General features: G+C 42.6%; 1 protein-coding gene across 1 annotated transcript in view; it reads right to left on the bottom strand.

The window, feature by feature from the left end:
* Positions 1–13,980, bottom strand: part of LOC122975088 (chemokine-like protein TAFA-5) — a 98,896-nt gene extending 84,916 nt beyond the window's left edge. The window contains exon 1 of the mRNA XM_044343288.1: positions 13,326–13,980. Within this exon, the coding sequence (XP_044199223.1) occupies positions 13,326–13,416 (91 nt within the window). The 5' untranslated portion in view covers positions 13,417–13,980. The remainder of the gene's footprint in view (positions 1–13,325) is intronic.
* Positions 13,981–15,636: the final 1,656 nt, after the last annotated feature.

Raw genomic sequence — 15,636 nt, forward strand, 5'->3', positions numbered from 1 at the left:
CGCACAATTGCATATAGGCAAGTGCACACGAATACACAGAGACGCGTGGAAGAACACCTGCCTGCACATGCGCATGCATGCACTTGCACAGACATTACACAACCTTATACACAGACCCCTGAGGGGACTTTCACAGGCACTGCTTCCCCACATCTGCATCTACCACACTTATTACACACGGACTCTCACACACATATATTCTCTCCACTCCCTCACTGTGTCCTCCCCACTACAAGACACATGTACTTGTGCAGCGCCATTATAGGGCTATTTTGAGGATGTTGAGTTAATGTAACCAGCTCTTGACTTGAACTGCTGCATCCTTACGCACTGCAAAATGTGACAGTGGCTTGAATGAGAATTAATTAAGGCAACTTTTTATATATTGGCTTTTAAAACAGAGCAAGTAATGGCACAGGAGAAGACTTAATCAGTGATCAGGAGAGCAAAAAACAGATAAAGATCATAAAACAACAAAACTGTCAAAAAATGCTGTTATATATAGTTAAAAACAAATCAATTTTACCAGGTCAAATATTTAATCTTAACTTTATTTGCAACATAGTGTGACTTTTCTCTTATTAGGTTTTGAAATAATGAGGCAGAGACTGATGAAAATGCAGACAGGCAGCAGGAGCAATGCCTCATTAACATATTTCACCTTTGACCTGAGTGGAACAGGTCATTTTTCCTCCCGCATTAGGAGTTCAGGACATTGGAAAAGTCCAGGTAACAATGAATTCACAAACAATGGATGTATTACTCAAAAAAGATCAATACAAGATACAATTAAAGAAAATGAAACCGTATACAAATTGCTAGTAAGAGAGAAAATCACTGACCACTGACTGGGTATGGTATGATAATAAAGTTATGTGCTTTAGGATTAGATATTGTTTGATTTTTAAGTTTTGACTGAGGATATTGGTAAGAGACCCTCTATTATAATGATGTCTGAGGGGTTGTAATTTTCAGAAATTAAGCATGAGCACCAGTGGAACTCTGAAGTAAGGCTTTGCATAAATAAAAAAACAAAATTCTCTCCCTCCACTTTCACATTGTTAATTATGAAACACTGGGAATATTTTCTATTTTTAGAAATATATTCCAGCTACAAAACTCAAATCACTTATTCACAAATTTTTGAGGGACAGTGTTTGACTCTCTTGGTTGGCAGTAATATTGACATTAAGCACATTAAAGGTGCAGTGTATAGGATTTAGTGGCATCTAGCAATGAGGTTGCAGATTGCAACCAACTGAATACCCCTTACCTTCCAAACGTGTAGGAGAACCTACAGCAGCTGCAAAAACTCCTCTCTAGAGCCAGTGTTTGATTTGTCTGTTCCGGGCTACTGTAGAAACATGGCAGTGCAACATGGCCTCCGTGGAAGAGGACCCACATCCCTATGTTGATATAAAGGGCTCATTGTAAGGTTACGGAAATTCTTAGTTTCACGTGCACTACACTAATGAAAACATACTTATGAATGTCATAATCCATTTCTGCCAAGACTGTTCCACTAAATTCTACACACTGGACCTTTAACTTAAACCAAACTTTTGACCTCTGCCATGTCATTCTCAAAATACTGACAGTGATAAGCATCTTAAAATCTGATTAACTCTTTGCGCACACAATATATTAGGGTCTTTTTCTGAAAGCTAATGACAGAAATCTGACTAATCTTAGTCCTCATTTCACAGATGAACTGGATAATCTTAAGAGAGTTGAAATCCTACAAGGATAGAAACTACACAGAATTTGGATGATTTCCTCCCTCTCTCTCTCTCTTTCTGTCTCTCTCTCTCTCTCTCTCAGCGCTGGTGCCAGTTACTAGCACAACCAATCCCTGTCTGCCGTTACCTGAGTTGCCATGGTAACCCTCCCCCAAAAAGAATTTATTTCAGGAAGCAACCCATCGGCAACAACCTGTGACTCTCTCTCCGTCTGTCTCATTCTCTCCCCTCTTCCTCCGTCATCATCCTACTCTTTTTCTTCTCGTTCATGCACTTTAACTCCTCTCCTCTCAGTGTATAAATATAGAGAGTATCCTTCCTTCTTTCCCTCGTCTTCCTCATCTCTCTACATTCTATCCGTCTGTTCGTTTCCGCCTCATTTGCTGTCACAGTCTGTCCATATTCAGCCACTGGGTTAGTTCATTTGTAGCTACAACCAGAGGAAATGGTGCATCAGGCTCCTTCACTAGGCTGTTATCTGTACTCATGGTTGGAGCTGTGTGTGCGTTTTGTGTATGTGTGCGCAGAAGAGAGTGCGAATCTATGAGAATGTTTCAGCCTGTGTCTGTGGACATGTGTGTATTTATGTGCATCAGAAATTGTAATTGTGTGCGTGTGTGTGTGCGCACAGGAGCCCGCATGTGTAACTGTTTGTGCCAATTATTTCATTACCGGCTGACAGATTTCTCTTTCCACTATTACTGCTCCCCTAGCCACAGGCACCGGCAGAAACCCCAGCAGTCACACACACACACACACACACACACGCACACAACCAGTTCAAGTCCATCAATTAAGGAGGCAATTTGCTCAAGTGGTTCCACCTGGGCCAAAAGGCAGGTGGGTGGCTATGCTCTGTTTACCTATCAGACACTATTAGGGCTGAGATGTCACTGGTTTTTACTTCTGCCCTTCCTCCATGATGTCAGTTCTGCCTTTTTGTATGCCTACATGTCAGATAGGTTGTGTATTAAGTGTGTGTTTGTGTATGTGTGCGCAAGATTATGTCAAGTCTTCAGATGATAACTGGAATGTACTGTATCTGTCAGTGTGTGGCAACCAAATGACAGATGATGCTAACAGTTTGTGGATATGGTGTGTGTGTGTGTGTGTGTGTGTGTGTGTGTGTGTGTGTGTGTGTGTGTGTGCATGTGTGCATGTTATGTGTCAGGTTATCAAGCCGCTGCCATGTAGGAGAAGTAGCAGATGCCTTTTCTGTTCACACACATCTCCATCTTTGACAAGATTGTTTCAGTGATCCCTCAATGTGTGTATTTTGTGTGTGTGAGTGTGTTTGTGTGTGTATGCTTCAGTGTGGACTGTTTGCATGTGTGTGGCCTCTGCAGCAATAGTTCATCCTCTCTGGAGTCCCATAAGAACCTGCCACACTCTGTGTGTGCGACTGTGTGTGTGTGTGTGTGTGTGTGTGTGTGTGTTTGGGCAAATGACCCTTTGTGGCTGTACATGCATATGTATACATGGCTGCCTCTGTGCCTGTGTGTGCACATCTACGCTTGCTTGCAGCATTTATTCACTATCTTGAAGAAGAGTGTGTGTTTGGAATGTATGATGAAACTTCACACACGCACACACCACGCCACACACTCACACAGTCTGTTTGATAAATTAGACTTGGAGCTACAGGAATTTGCTTTGCAATGTACTGAAGCAAACATGAGATAGTGCATACAGTCTGTCAAGCTCCGGTGTATATTTGCAGGACTGTGCGCGCGTGTGTATGCATATGTCTGCATTTGTATTTGTCACTGCACCTCTGCATGTTAACGATGTGCACAGACGTTTGTGGCCACAACGTCTATCTGCGATCTGGCAACGAACCTCTGCAGAAGGAGCAAGGCTGTGTGTTTACATGCCAACTTCATTGTGCAGATGTGCACTCTGGCACAGCAGAACACATGCAGGAAGTGAATCGCACCAACAGGACCTACGTGTCAATGTTTCCTCTCCCCGCCGTTTGATTTAAGTAAGGGCATTCTGTTTCCTGCATCCCACAAGCCCTATTTCCTTTCAACTCATTGGATGTGGTATTATCCTTGGGCTTATGTGGCAGCGCACAAGGTATAATTTATTGTCTGTTCAGCAAGGCAAATGTGCAAGCCTGGCATATTTCATTTGCTGAATACATATGATTATTAAAATATGATTTTTTTCCATCTTTTTTTTTGTTTCACACTGTGCGGTGAAACACTATCAAGGGTACGTCTGATTCATGCCCTTACTGTGAATTTCTTGGTGATAATAACCTCTGAAAAATGTAATACTGGAGGACGTGAACACACACCGTAGGGGAAAAGGAGGCTAGCTAAGTCAATGTTATGAAAGAGGAAAGATGTGTGGCAGAGTCAGATCACATCAATGCACATCAATACATACCAAATAGAAAAAAGTACATTACTTCTCAGATGATGAAACACTAGATTTCAAAAAGCAGTGACCCACCTGCCCCCTTATACATACTTCTATTTGAGCTCAAACAGACACCTTGCAAACCCCGGCTGGTTTAGCACCCATAGCCATGAATATACAACATAACTTGTGAATTACTGTGTACACAGTGTATATACTCCATGTATTACTTTTAAGTGAAGAATGTGGCTTTAAATATTCCCTAGTAGCAGTACTGTAAAGAAACAACATGCCACAGAAGAAAGCTTTCTGTATTCATGAGTTTGGTTTTAACAGTCCCTGCAGGTACAATAATGAAGTTCCTCTCCCCCATGTGGAATGGACCGTAATGATTATGATGAAGCAGAATCGCCGGCTGTTTTGCTTTTCTTTTTTTTTTCTTTCCCTCCCTGCTGTTGTATCGACAGAGCTGTAAACATGAGCATAAAACTATATGCAGCAACGATGTTACAGTCAAAAAAAAAGGGGCTAAATACAGGAGAACTCCAGCTCTTTGTGCAACAGATGCACAAATCTCATCCAACAAATACCACTAAAAGGCAATGTCGAAGACTTAAAAAAATCAGCATTTTCTGTTTTTCTCAACAGGGACGAATTCAAAATATTTGCCTGCTTTAACCATCTTAAAACCTTAATATTTTACAATGATTTATTCTTAGTCTGTGTAGTACAAAACACAATCAATTTGGGCGTGATAGCAGGTACCAGCTCTGTGTTTTGAATTTAATGGATCACAGATTCTGCTGTTAATAAATACTCCACAACTTCATAAGACAAGAGGTTCCAATGAGTAAACAAGACAAAACATGCAATCATTTGAATAATGTTATTCAAGCAACCTGTTGGATCACATTTTGACACCGTAATGCTCGCCAGCTTCCTCAATTATGCCAACGATGATCACCAGAAGTGCGGCAAACGTGTTGAGTTATCTCGCTTTGTTGCATGACTAACATCCATGTCAGCACCTTTCCCTCCGCATGGTATAATGACATTAGAAGATAAATGAGCGACAACGCTTGTTATGACCCATAATGTTATGGCTTGTCCTTTACAGTGGGCTAAACCCATTTTCTCTTACTGTGTTAGATCGAAAATAGGAATTGGAACCCCACAAGCAATCTATTCAAGGGTGCAACAAGCTAAGGGGATGTGACGTGCCAATGTTTTTTAGTGATTTTCATTATGTGGCATTCTATTCTAATTCATTTTCAATTGGAGCATAAGAGCTGCCACCGTAAGCAGCACAAAAGGCAGGAACGAACGAAGGAGGATCTTGTTTAGCTGCAAGACATCCCGAGAAAGAAAATAATGATCTTTATGAAATTGCTTTAGACACAATCTGACAGCCGAGACAAAGCAAGTGGCTGGCCTTGTTTGAATCGATAAAGCCTCCATTAGTTTTCTAAAGAGTAACATGCAATTTGTTTCGGTGGAGCAGCATAGCATCGGTAATATTCGGCCTCTTTGACACGAAAAGCTAATGCACTATCGCCAAGCTAATGTCAGATTAAACCTACTTTTCTGTCAGATGAAAATGGAAAAAAAAACATTTCGAACGCATTGGATCCATAAAGCATGACCAAGCCTGTTATCACAGACACCACATTTGTGTCACAATGGCCTCTGGGGCCAAGCTTTTGTGAAGAGAGAAAAACGTTGTTTCTCAGTCCATTCAAATGACTGTGATCTCACTCACAAAGAAGATCAAACTTCTTAAGTAGCTATTGATCAGCTAGATGAACAGAGACACAGCGATTGATCGAACAGAGGAATGACCTCATCTCTACCTTTGACACAGCGGGACAGCACAAATTGAAACCGCAGAAGGGTAAGCACACTTCTCACCCATCATTTCCTCAAGAATGTGTGGATGTATCACACTCAAGCACCCTGGTGGTCACTGAATCAATAGTCTGGAGAGTTAGTTTATGAATAAAGGGACAGAGGGTCCAGCTCAGTTCACTTAAATCAGCACTCTTTAAGCTTGTATATCTTGATAAATACTATAAGCTTGAGTTGGATCATCTGAGGGGAGGAACCATCCTCTCTGTGAGAGATGGCTGTGATGGACATGTTGCCAGTGTTGCAAGAATAGACTCAGAGGAATCCGCCCTTCCTTAGAGGAAAATGCTGATCTGAGAGAATCTTTCTCCCACCAGCTGACAAGCTGGTAGACAAATGGCCCTGCTAGTCTCTAACCTCTCAAACTACTGGCCCTCCTTCTCCTTGTCTTACTCAGTATGTCTGCCAAACACTGCTCCTCCTCTATCCCGTCCTGTATGTGTGTGTACATGCACTCACATGACTAATTTATACAGCTGAGCTCTATCAGATTGCAGTGACCAGAATGCACTTCCTGGCTACTGCACGAGGTTTTAATTAAAGATACAGCAGCTGTTATTAAAATCACTCAATCCTTTATGTTTTTCCCCACATCTTAGCTGAACAACCAGGACGAGCACAGAAACCAATCTAGCAATCTGTGCTAGCTTGCTGATCTGTGCCACAATCTATTGCATGTGTTACACATTTTATCACCAGCATCTGAGGATGTAAGATGTAGCATTGCATGTCCTTGCTGATTCAAGGTTTTACAGACAGAGTAGCTAAATTCTGTGTCTTCAAGCTTGGATTGGTAGGGCCTCTGGGAATTTTAGACCGCACTTCATGGTTGGAAGGGCAGGAATGAAGTGTGTTAGGTCAATGTCTTTCTAACATCACTATTTCCAAAGGCCAATGAGTCTCTCCAGTAAAACTGGAACCCAGTGAGGATCCTCACAGCCAGCTTTTCATTAGAGCCTAACTCCAACCACTGCCTTTTTATTGTCCCACAGCACTGCCAAAACGCAATCAATAGGACTTTAGGAAAACAGGGTGCAATAGTGCACACTTTTTACTGTCCCACAATCGATAGGAACTGTGAAAAACAGTGCCATGAGTAAATATTGGCGATTTAACACACACAAACACACACACACACACACACACAGATAGAAAATGCCCCCAGACACAGGACACAAGGGGGTCGTTTGGAGTGGGTTCAGATTACCTTGAAAAACCACCACAGGTTTCTGCTGCAACTGTGATTGATTCATCGAACTGAATTAATTAACAAACCTTTTAAGTAATGAATCAATTAAGCAATTGATTAATGTGCATTACCCTTATGGATTACAGCTGATACTGACCATTAAAGATAAATTGTGCTCAATTTAAATCGGTTTACAGCAGATTACACACAGAGGAATGCTCTGCTTACCTATGTATACCATTGCTGTGAGGGATTTGAAATCATTAAGGATTTGCCAAGTAGAACATGGTGATTGTGGCATCTACATTGCTTCAGTATGCTAAAGGAGTATTACTGCGGCATTAAATACACGCATATTATCTTTATGTCACTTGAGCCTAAAGCCGTGCTTCAGGACTAAGTTCTCTAAAATCCCTTCTTTCTTCAGATTAATAATAGATGCATAAAAAGGAAGAAATACTTAATGACTACACCTCTGCTGCTGTATCTCTAAGTCATATTGAAGTCTCATACGGCAGTTCGTTCTGGCCTTGGTTGTAATTAAACACATCTACATCTTTTAGATGCAGGTGATGGTTGGCAAACAATGACACCTTTTAAAAGACTGCGCCTGAAGTGCATTCAGCATTCTGCTTCTTTAGCACAAACTGAATTAATATTCTGATGGAAAAATGAAACATTCACAGATGGCACAATGAGTGGAGTAATTGGACTGAAATCTCTGCAATAAGAATAAAAATAGGAAAACAAGATAGTATGGCATAAAGAGGAAACACTAACAACTGTCAATATAAACAGTTGTTTAGCAGTCCTGCAGTATCTTACATAACCATCCATTGCTTGACAAATCTGGTGCATAAAGCCAATGATCCTATGAATTTGCAGTTGTAGAACTGGCCCCATTCCTGCTGAAGAGCCTGAAGAATTTGTATGGCCATTGGCAGGCAATGGGGTCGCATCTTGAAGGTTGCAAGCGAGGGTATTCGGCATTCGAAGCATTGTAGAGAGCACAGGCAACAAAGCCTGGCCTTTTTCTTGCAGTGACCTGAGCTTTGAGTTGAGGGCTTTTTAAAGGTGACCTGATTAGGCATTGTTCCACAAGGACCTCTTAAAATAAAAGCACCTATTAACTTATTGTGTGACAGGCAAGCTGCAAAGTCACAAGCTGAACAACCTTTGATTACAGACTTTTCTTTTGATTAAATGTTGGTTTCCTTTTTTCCATCAGCTTTTTTCAAGGAAAAACAGTGTAAGCTAGACAACAAATACTGGAAGACAGAAGCTATTTAAGAGAAGACAGAGATGGCAGTACAATGCAAGCCTACGTACAAATTAGGGGAAGAAACCATCAAAGGACTGGTCAGCATAGACAAGACCTTACTCCTTGGCAAGCTGAAACTGTGGTGCCTGTGGTACTGACTGCTTCCACGTCTGATGTGGCCTCTGACAGTCTACAAGATTCCCATCACCGAAGTCAAGAAGCTGGAGAGAACAATCAGCTCCTACATAAAGAAGTGGCTTGGACTTCCGCATTGCCTCAGCAGTATCAGCTTGTATGGGAATGGTGCACTGGAACTGCCTGTCTCTAGCCTCACTGAAGAATACAAGTGCACCAAAGTGAGTCTCAAGATGTTGGGATACGAGCAAATGCTCCCAGGCTGACCCCATTTGAGACTGTAGAGCAACAAAAATCTGCTCTCAGGCACAGAGACATTGTAGGTCAGGTTCAGCATAGGAGAGGTGGGTCTGGTCTCATGGCAAGTTGTCCCAATGCCTTACCCATCCTTACAATCTTTCTAAAGGCCACTGTACCTGGAGACACAATCAGGTTCTCTGGCAACTGGCAAGTATCCTGGAGCAAAGGAGAACTTATGCCTGTGCCATTTCTCCCCAAACAACTGGCTTCTCTAATACCACCGCCTTCGTACCAGCAAGACAACTCCCAAAGCTTCCAACCACAAGGAGGGAATCAAGCCTACTGGACACAGCCTGTGACAGGAAAATGCAGGTGGATCTAGACCAGAAGCTTATTTTTCTTCCAGAGATCATGACAACAAATCTCAGGCTGTACCTTGTCTTGTGGTCTACATCCCTATGCATTGTGGCATTACTGTGGTCATTGTCAGAGGCTGCCGAGTGTAGCAGCCATTGGGTTTGGCTGAAGAGAAAGGACCAGATCTGGGCTTCAAGGTGACCATAAATCTATAGGAAGGGGTAAAAGCAGTGGGGGGCACACCTGGGATGCCAGATGTCACTATTGAGCCCTCTGGAGGTGTTATGGGCTTATCATTGAAACACCAGAGAAGGAGGGTGCCTGCCTGATGACCACAATGAAGTGATTACCCCCACCGCCACTCAAGAAATCAAGGGAGTGCTGATTATTGTAAGGTATAGTTACAAATCCTTTGAGCTCAACTACTTGACATACTGTAATTAACTAATGACTTTAGACATGACAGGGCTTCCCTTTCTCTACAACCCACATACGTGCATGACACAAAGCATTTGCCACTGCTTGACCCAAATCTGCCTGAGGCTCAAAGCAGAGCTGTCATGCCACAGAATGCCTAATCCATATCTTTTTAAGGAGGATCCCCAGGGCTGGGCTTCTGTCTGTGGTAAATGAAGAATGATTTTGGTTGCCTGATGTCAGGTGCTGTGTATGAATGCACGTATGTCTGTCACTTTGGCCCATTATGGCTCACCCTGTGGTTTCACCTGAGAATCAATAACTACAGTTATCAGGCAGACCGGTGGCCTCTTGGGGGTTTAGGGGGAGGGCAGAGGACGCTGAGAGGCCACTGGGGTGTGCAGACACATTGCTTTATGAATTAATAAAAAGAAAATTTCAACTTCTCATTACCAATATGCCTCTCTTTGAAGTATGAAACTGCGACGGTGTCTACTGGCAAAATGAGTACAGTTAAAAAGGAGTTTAGTAGAGAGATTCACTGGTGAGTCTCTTCATAATGCCACATGGGTAAAAGAGCTGGCTTGTTTGAAATCTACTTGAAATTAAATTGTGTTTTCTGTCTTTTCAAGCCTATTTTCTCAGATACCTATGAAAGTATTCATCCCAAAACACAAATCTGTTTTGTTAAACAAAGTTGCCTACTAATGCTCACTGGTAATAACCCAGATCATTCTATGTTAAATCAAAGAGGACTGCATTTGCTGTTGCACTTTAGTCATGGCACCAAGAACATTAAGAAGCAAAAGCACATCAGTCATTCAAGATTATTCCGTTTATCTTCTTTACAGCTGAGAGCCCTCAGATTTTTTCATGATTTACACTGATGCACTTGAGAAGATATTTTTCAAAAAATAATGATCTTCACCAAGAGGGAATAGGTCTGCTATTTTGACTATTTAACTATAAACCTCTGGAATCTCCATGATGCTAATTTTCACATAATTCCACAATTATATTATTGTCTTACAAGAGAACTATAGTCCTTTTAGATTTTAAAGAAGCCCCAGGCTGATCATGCAAAAATAATGTTTTAGAAGTAAGTAACATATGGTTATCTCATCTTTGGAATGAAACTCTTCAGCATTTTACCCTATCCTGAGCCATGAATTCACCAGAGAATTCCTCTACCAAGAACTATTCCATGAACCTGTCAGACTCTCTATTGCCATGTGACAAATATCTCGGCCAATGAAGAGCAAAATGGGATTTGCTCCATTGCTTGAATTATTGAAGTGGACAGTGTGAGAAATTTATGGTGCAAAATTCATCCACATTCCCTATGCATAATGTTTTAATATGTTTCCATCCCCAATCCACCCCTCTCTGCATCCTCATTTCTCAGTGCACGAGATCCCATGTCACATTATGCAAGAGAGCTGATGCAATGAGGTGTACAACTCCCAAAAATACACTCACTGGCATGTTCGGGTATATCTAACGGCTGGCAGAGGGGTGACATTTTGTTTCCTCGTGAGCATTCCCATTGCGAAAATCACCTTCTTGGATGTCTAGCTAGCTAGCACTCCCACCTTCACCACTATGATAATAACTCAGGATATGTGCTGTCGGCAGGCTACCTTCAGATAACTCACCACCTGCGTGCACATCTGCACCACCAGCAGTAGCTCACCCACATATATGTAAACACAGATACAGACGATAAATCTGTGACCTGATGAAGAAGAGAGTAAAAATACATTTTTCTTGTTTGTCCTCTTCCTTTTCTTCTGTATATGTATTTCACATGGAGTGTTGCACAGCCCTGATGTTCTTAATGCTTATGAACCAATATGTGAGAAAAGATTAAAAGGGGTCTGTTCTTTTTTAGGCCCCTTGTGCATGCCTTTCATTATCCTCATCCCCACAAGACTCTCACTAATGCAGTCCTTTGAATTCATTTTATCAGTTCGTGTTATTAGCCCTTACAGCTGTATTTGACCTTGGCCATTCTTGTAGCCTAAAGTGAGCATATTCTCAGCCCTCCTTTGTGTGCCTCTTTCTCACTCTCTCTTGCAAGTAGATTGCAAGTGGGACCTTATAAACCATAATGAACTTAAATTGCATCTTCTTGCCACAGAGCAAGCAGCAGCATTCCCCCAAAGTTAAAAGCTATTTGGTGTCAAGTTTGAAAGCAGGCAAGAAAATGCAGGCTTAGGGGAAAAACACCTCGGTGTAAAAGCACAACATGATACAGACAAACAACTCTGCAGTGAAGGTCAAAAATATTGCCTTGCCAGTCAACAAGCTCAACAATGCTGATGGCCTGAATCTAATGAGAGTCCCTCGCATTAACACAGCCGTGAGCAGCACTTTTTTCTGTACTGTTAGGTGGCCACACAATCCTCTTTTTGACCTCTGTAGAAAAGGCTAGCATGCCACAGTAAATTAAAACTCTAAAAGAAGGCTTCGGGACATGTGCCAGTACAAAATCCTGAACACCCTTTGTCTCCAACTTTGGCTGACAGATACGTATTTTTTCTTCTTTCCCCTCTCAGTATGGCTGGACATTCTCCTATCCTACAGTAGTCATGGACTCACCACGGTGAGGAGAGATTGTTTGCCACTGCTTGACCTGAATATTTGCCCAGGGCCGGAGGCGGGGACGGGATGGCAGGCCATTCCAAGCCATGCTTCTTGAAAACCAGCACAAAGAAAACCCATGACCATTCCTAAGTGCCAAACAGACTCTGCTTGCCCCGGGGTATACATGTATAAAGAGAATATTAAGTGCTGTTTCTTGTGCCAGGTTCATAGAGTACAGTAATTCTTTGGGTTACACTATTTGACTTTCATAAGGAGTTTGAGCAGTAAGTGTACTCAACCTCTGCGTGAAGATCTCCCTGTAGACAGGTATGATTTGTATTTATTATGCTACATTGTAGGTGGAATTAATGGCTTGTTACGGGGAATAAGCTGCCACACTGAAACATCAGTTACGTTCTGATGGATTTCTGCTGATTGCCAAAGTCATTAAATCACATGCCATTCACTCAGCCAAATGTCAGCGAATGAAACTCAATTAATTACCCCCCAAAAGCTGAACCACTTGCCACAATGCAGCCATGGCCGCAGGCTATGCCATCCATACAGCATGAATATGATGACAGACATACTCTGGGCAGTGTATTGAAGCACTGAGCCTCGCTGGGGGGAGTGTGAATGATGATCGGGTTTGAAATTTACCCCGGCTTGAACATAAAAGGGGCAGAATACACAATAGAAGATAATAGGACGACATTAGAGCCGCTTGACCTCAATGTTACCCTAAAGCTAGACTCTAGTGCCATCTATTGAAAACGTTTACACCAAATGAGTACTCTGCACAAACACTGAACTGATGTTTTAATGCTACTTTTTTTTTCTGAAAAGAAAATATCTTCAATTAAGCACAATTGCAGGTGAGGAAGATCACAGCTGAGATTCTGAGGTTCATTCAAATTGATTCTGCTTTAGTGTTGTTCAGATTGGATTTTTATTTTAGCTGTACTAAAAGAAAAAAGTCGATTTTTGACTGCAGTTGCGCCGAGGCGACGGATACATTCCGCATTGTAATCACTGTTGCGGAAAACTTCATATAAACTACATGGAAGGTGGTGGCGCGTGCAAACATCATAAAAGTGACATGTAAATCAGTGGCGGTCTGAGTGATTACCTTCTTTGAGCAGGCGGGAGTGAATGAGGAGGATAAGAAAGCAGCAGATCGCTGCTCCGGTCAGTGCCCACGCAACTCTGAGCAGCTGCATCCTGGCGCAGGAAGGTTTCTGGCGGACCGAGACAGCCGTGCAGCGGGAGAGAGACACTCCACCTCAGCTCACAGACACGCACTGACTCATATTCTGTTGGTCACGTAATTCAGCATTCATTCCCTTCATGCAAAATCCCCACTTGATAGTCCGACTGAGGTGTGATCAAGAGGTGGATTCCGTAAAACAACAAAAAATATATATATGCGCGCTTGCTTCGCCGCCGGTGCGTCAGAGTGGCTCCAAACACTGGGGCGATTAATCCCCAATCACCGTCTGAAGGGCTGTCATCTTTCCTCACACCACTTCTCCTTCTTCTCCTCACTTCTTTTTCTTCAAGAGTCTCTAGTCGGCTTCACCGGAGTCTCGCTCACGACAGGTTCGGCGGAGCGGGGTGCGCCCCTCGGTGTGTCTCCGTCTTCGAGTGCGCACGGCGGTCCACGGCGTTGCGGCGCGCAGATGATGATCACCGCTCTCCGCTGCATGTTACGCACATCTCTCCCACTGCTGGAGAGGCAGAGGCAAACACTGCCAGCCAAGTCGCCTTGCAGACCCTCTCTCTCGTTTTCCCTCCCTCTCACTGCCGCTCTCTCTCTGTTTCTCTCTCTCTCTCTCTCTCTCTCTCTCAGTTCCTCACTACACTGCTCCGTCGTTCCGTCACTTTCCCTCTCTCTCTTACTGCCGTGGTTTCCCTCTCTCTACCTCTCCCCTACTCTCACCCCCTTCTTCATTCAGTCCAATGCAACTCTTGCCATTTACGCACGAGAGCTGCCAGTTTCATAAAGTATGCATGGTCTGGATAATCTTCATGTGCGCGTCAGTGACTCTTGAAAACATTTTTTTTATATAACCAGAGGCAGTGTGGTTGCCCAATTCCCTTGATTTTTCTTCGAAAGGCAAATAAAACATCAAACTGAGCAAAGACCCGTCTGCGCAGGTTTCTTCTATCTAGTCTGGTCTCCAATCACATAATCTATAAAGATGAGAACATGCAGTTGCAGGCAGGAATACCACCTCTCTCTATCACTGTGTGTGTGTTCCTCATTGGACTTTTTTTCGATCTGCTTAGCTCCAGGTTACGTCACTACTCCCCCCAAATAATCTCCTCCAGCGACAAAGCATGAGATAGTGCAGCTATAAGAGAGTGTTTCCAATAATGCAGGTTTAAAAAGTGAGCAAACCGTGGACTCCAGATGATCATACAGACTGCGAACCAAAATAATTTAAAGTTGGAAAGACCCGCATTTTACCCCCATTTACCCATTACCCCCATTTTATTACATTTATTCATAAAGATTTAATTTTGACTAAAAAGGGTGCGCGCGTCCACGTGTGTGTGTGTGTGTGTGTGTGTGTGTGTGTGTGTGTGTGTGTTGAGGGGGATATAAGATGTGAAAGAATATAATAAATAAAATAAAATAAAATAAATTAAAAAAAGGTGCTGAGTTCAGGTGGATTTACTGCACTTCATCCCTGGATGTTGCAAAAGAAAATGTATGCCTGTTGAGGGAATTCTGCACCTCCATATAAGTAAAGCCTCTCAGTTATTGAAACAAGCAATAGGCTTTGGTTAGCCTGGCCTCAGGCTCATTTTCCAAGAATATTCAACACCCCCTGAAACCTATTACACATGTAGCCTAAAATTTCATCATATTACAAACATAAAGAATTGATGCCGCTGCAAATTCTTAAAAAGCCTCTTCTGCTCCCTTCACAGTGTGATGTTTAAAAGGATATCAGAATCCTGTGAGTGAATCCAATCCGACTGGAGCACGACCAATATTGGATAGCAAAACAATAGCTCATGTAATCTCCCCCCCTGCAGAGTGGAAACACTGCCATTGTTTCTGTTTTATGTATATTTGAATGCTGTTTAAACCTCATGTGGGATGTAGCAATAGCTGAAAATGTAAAATATTCATTCATTCAGTGGAAGACACTGGCCAGTTTGCGCACAATAGCCCATATGGCTGCTCAAGTGATCACTGCATCTGAAAGCTGCATTTCCTCCTTGGGGTACTTGTGAGTTTTATCCCAGCATTTTTGTTTTTATAATTGAATCAGAATGACATAGTTGGACGAGTGACGGTGCCACTCAAACCAGAAAACTGTCACTGCAGTGTCAATAAGGTTGGCCCCTGCAGCTTCTAGCACTAATTAGCTGATAACAGTCTCTGTCGGCTGGCATGTGTGCCAGACTGTGTGTGTCTGTGTGCATGC

This window comes from Thunnus albacares, chromosome 23 (assembly GCF_914725855.1).
Source record: "Thunnus albacares chromosome 23, fThuAlb1.1, whole genome shotgun sequence".
Lineage (NCBI taxonomy): Eukaryota > Metazoa > Chordata > Actinopteri > Scombriformes > Scombridae > Thunnus > Thunnus albacares.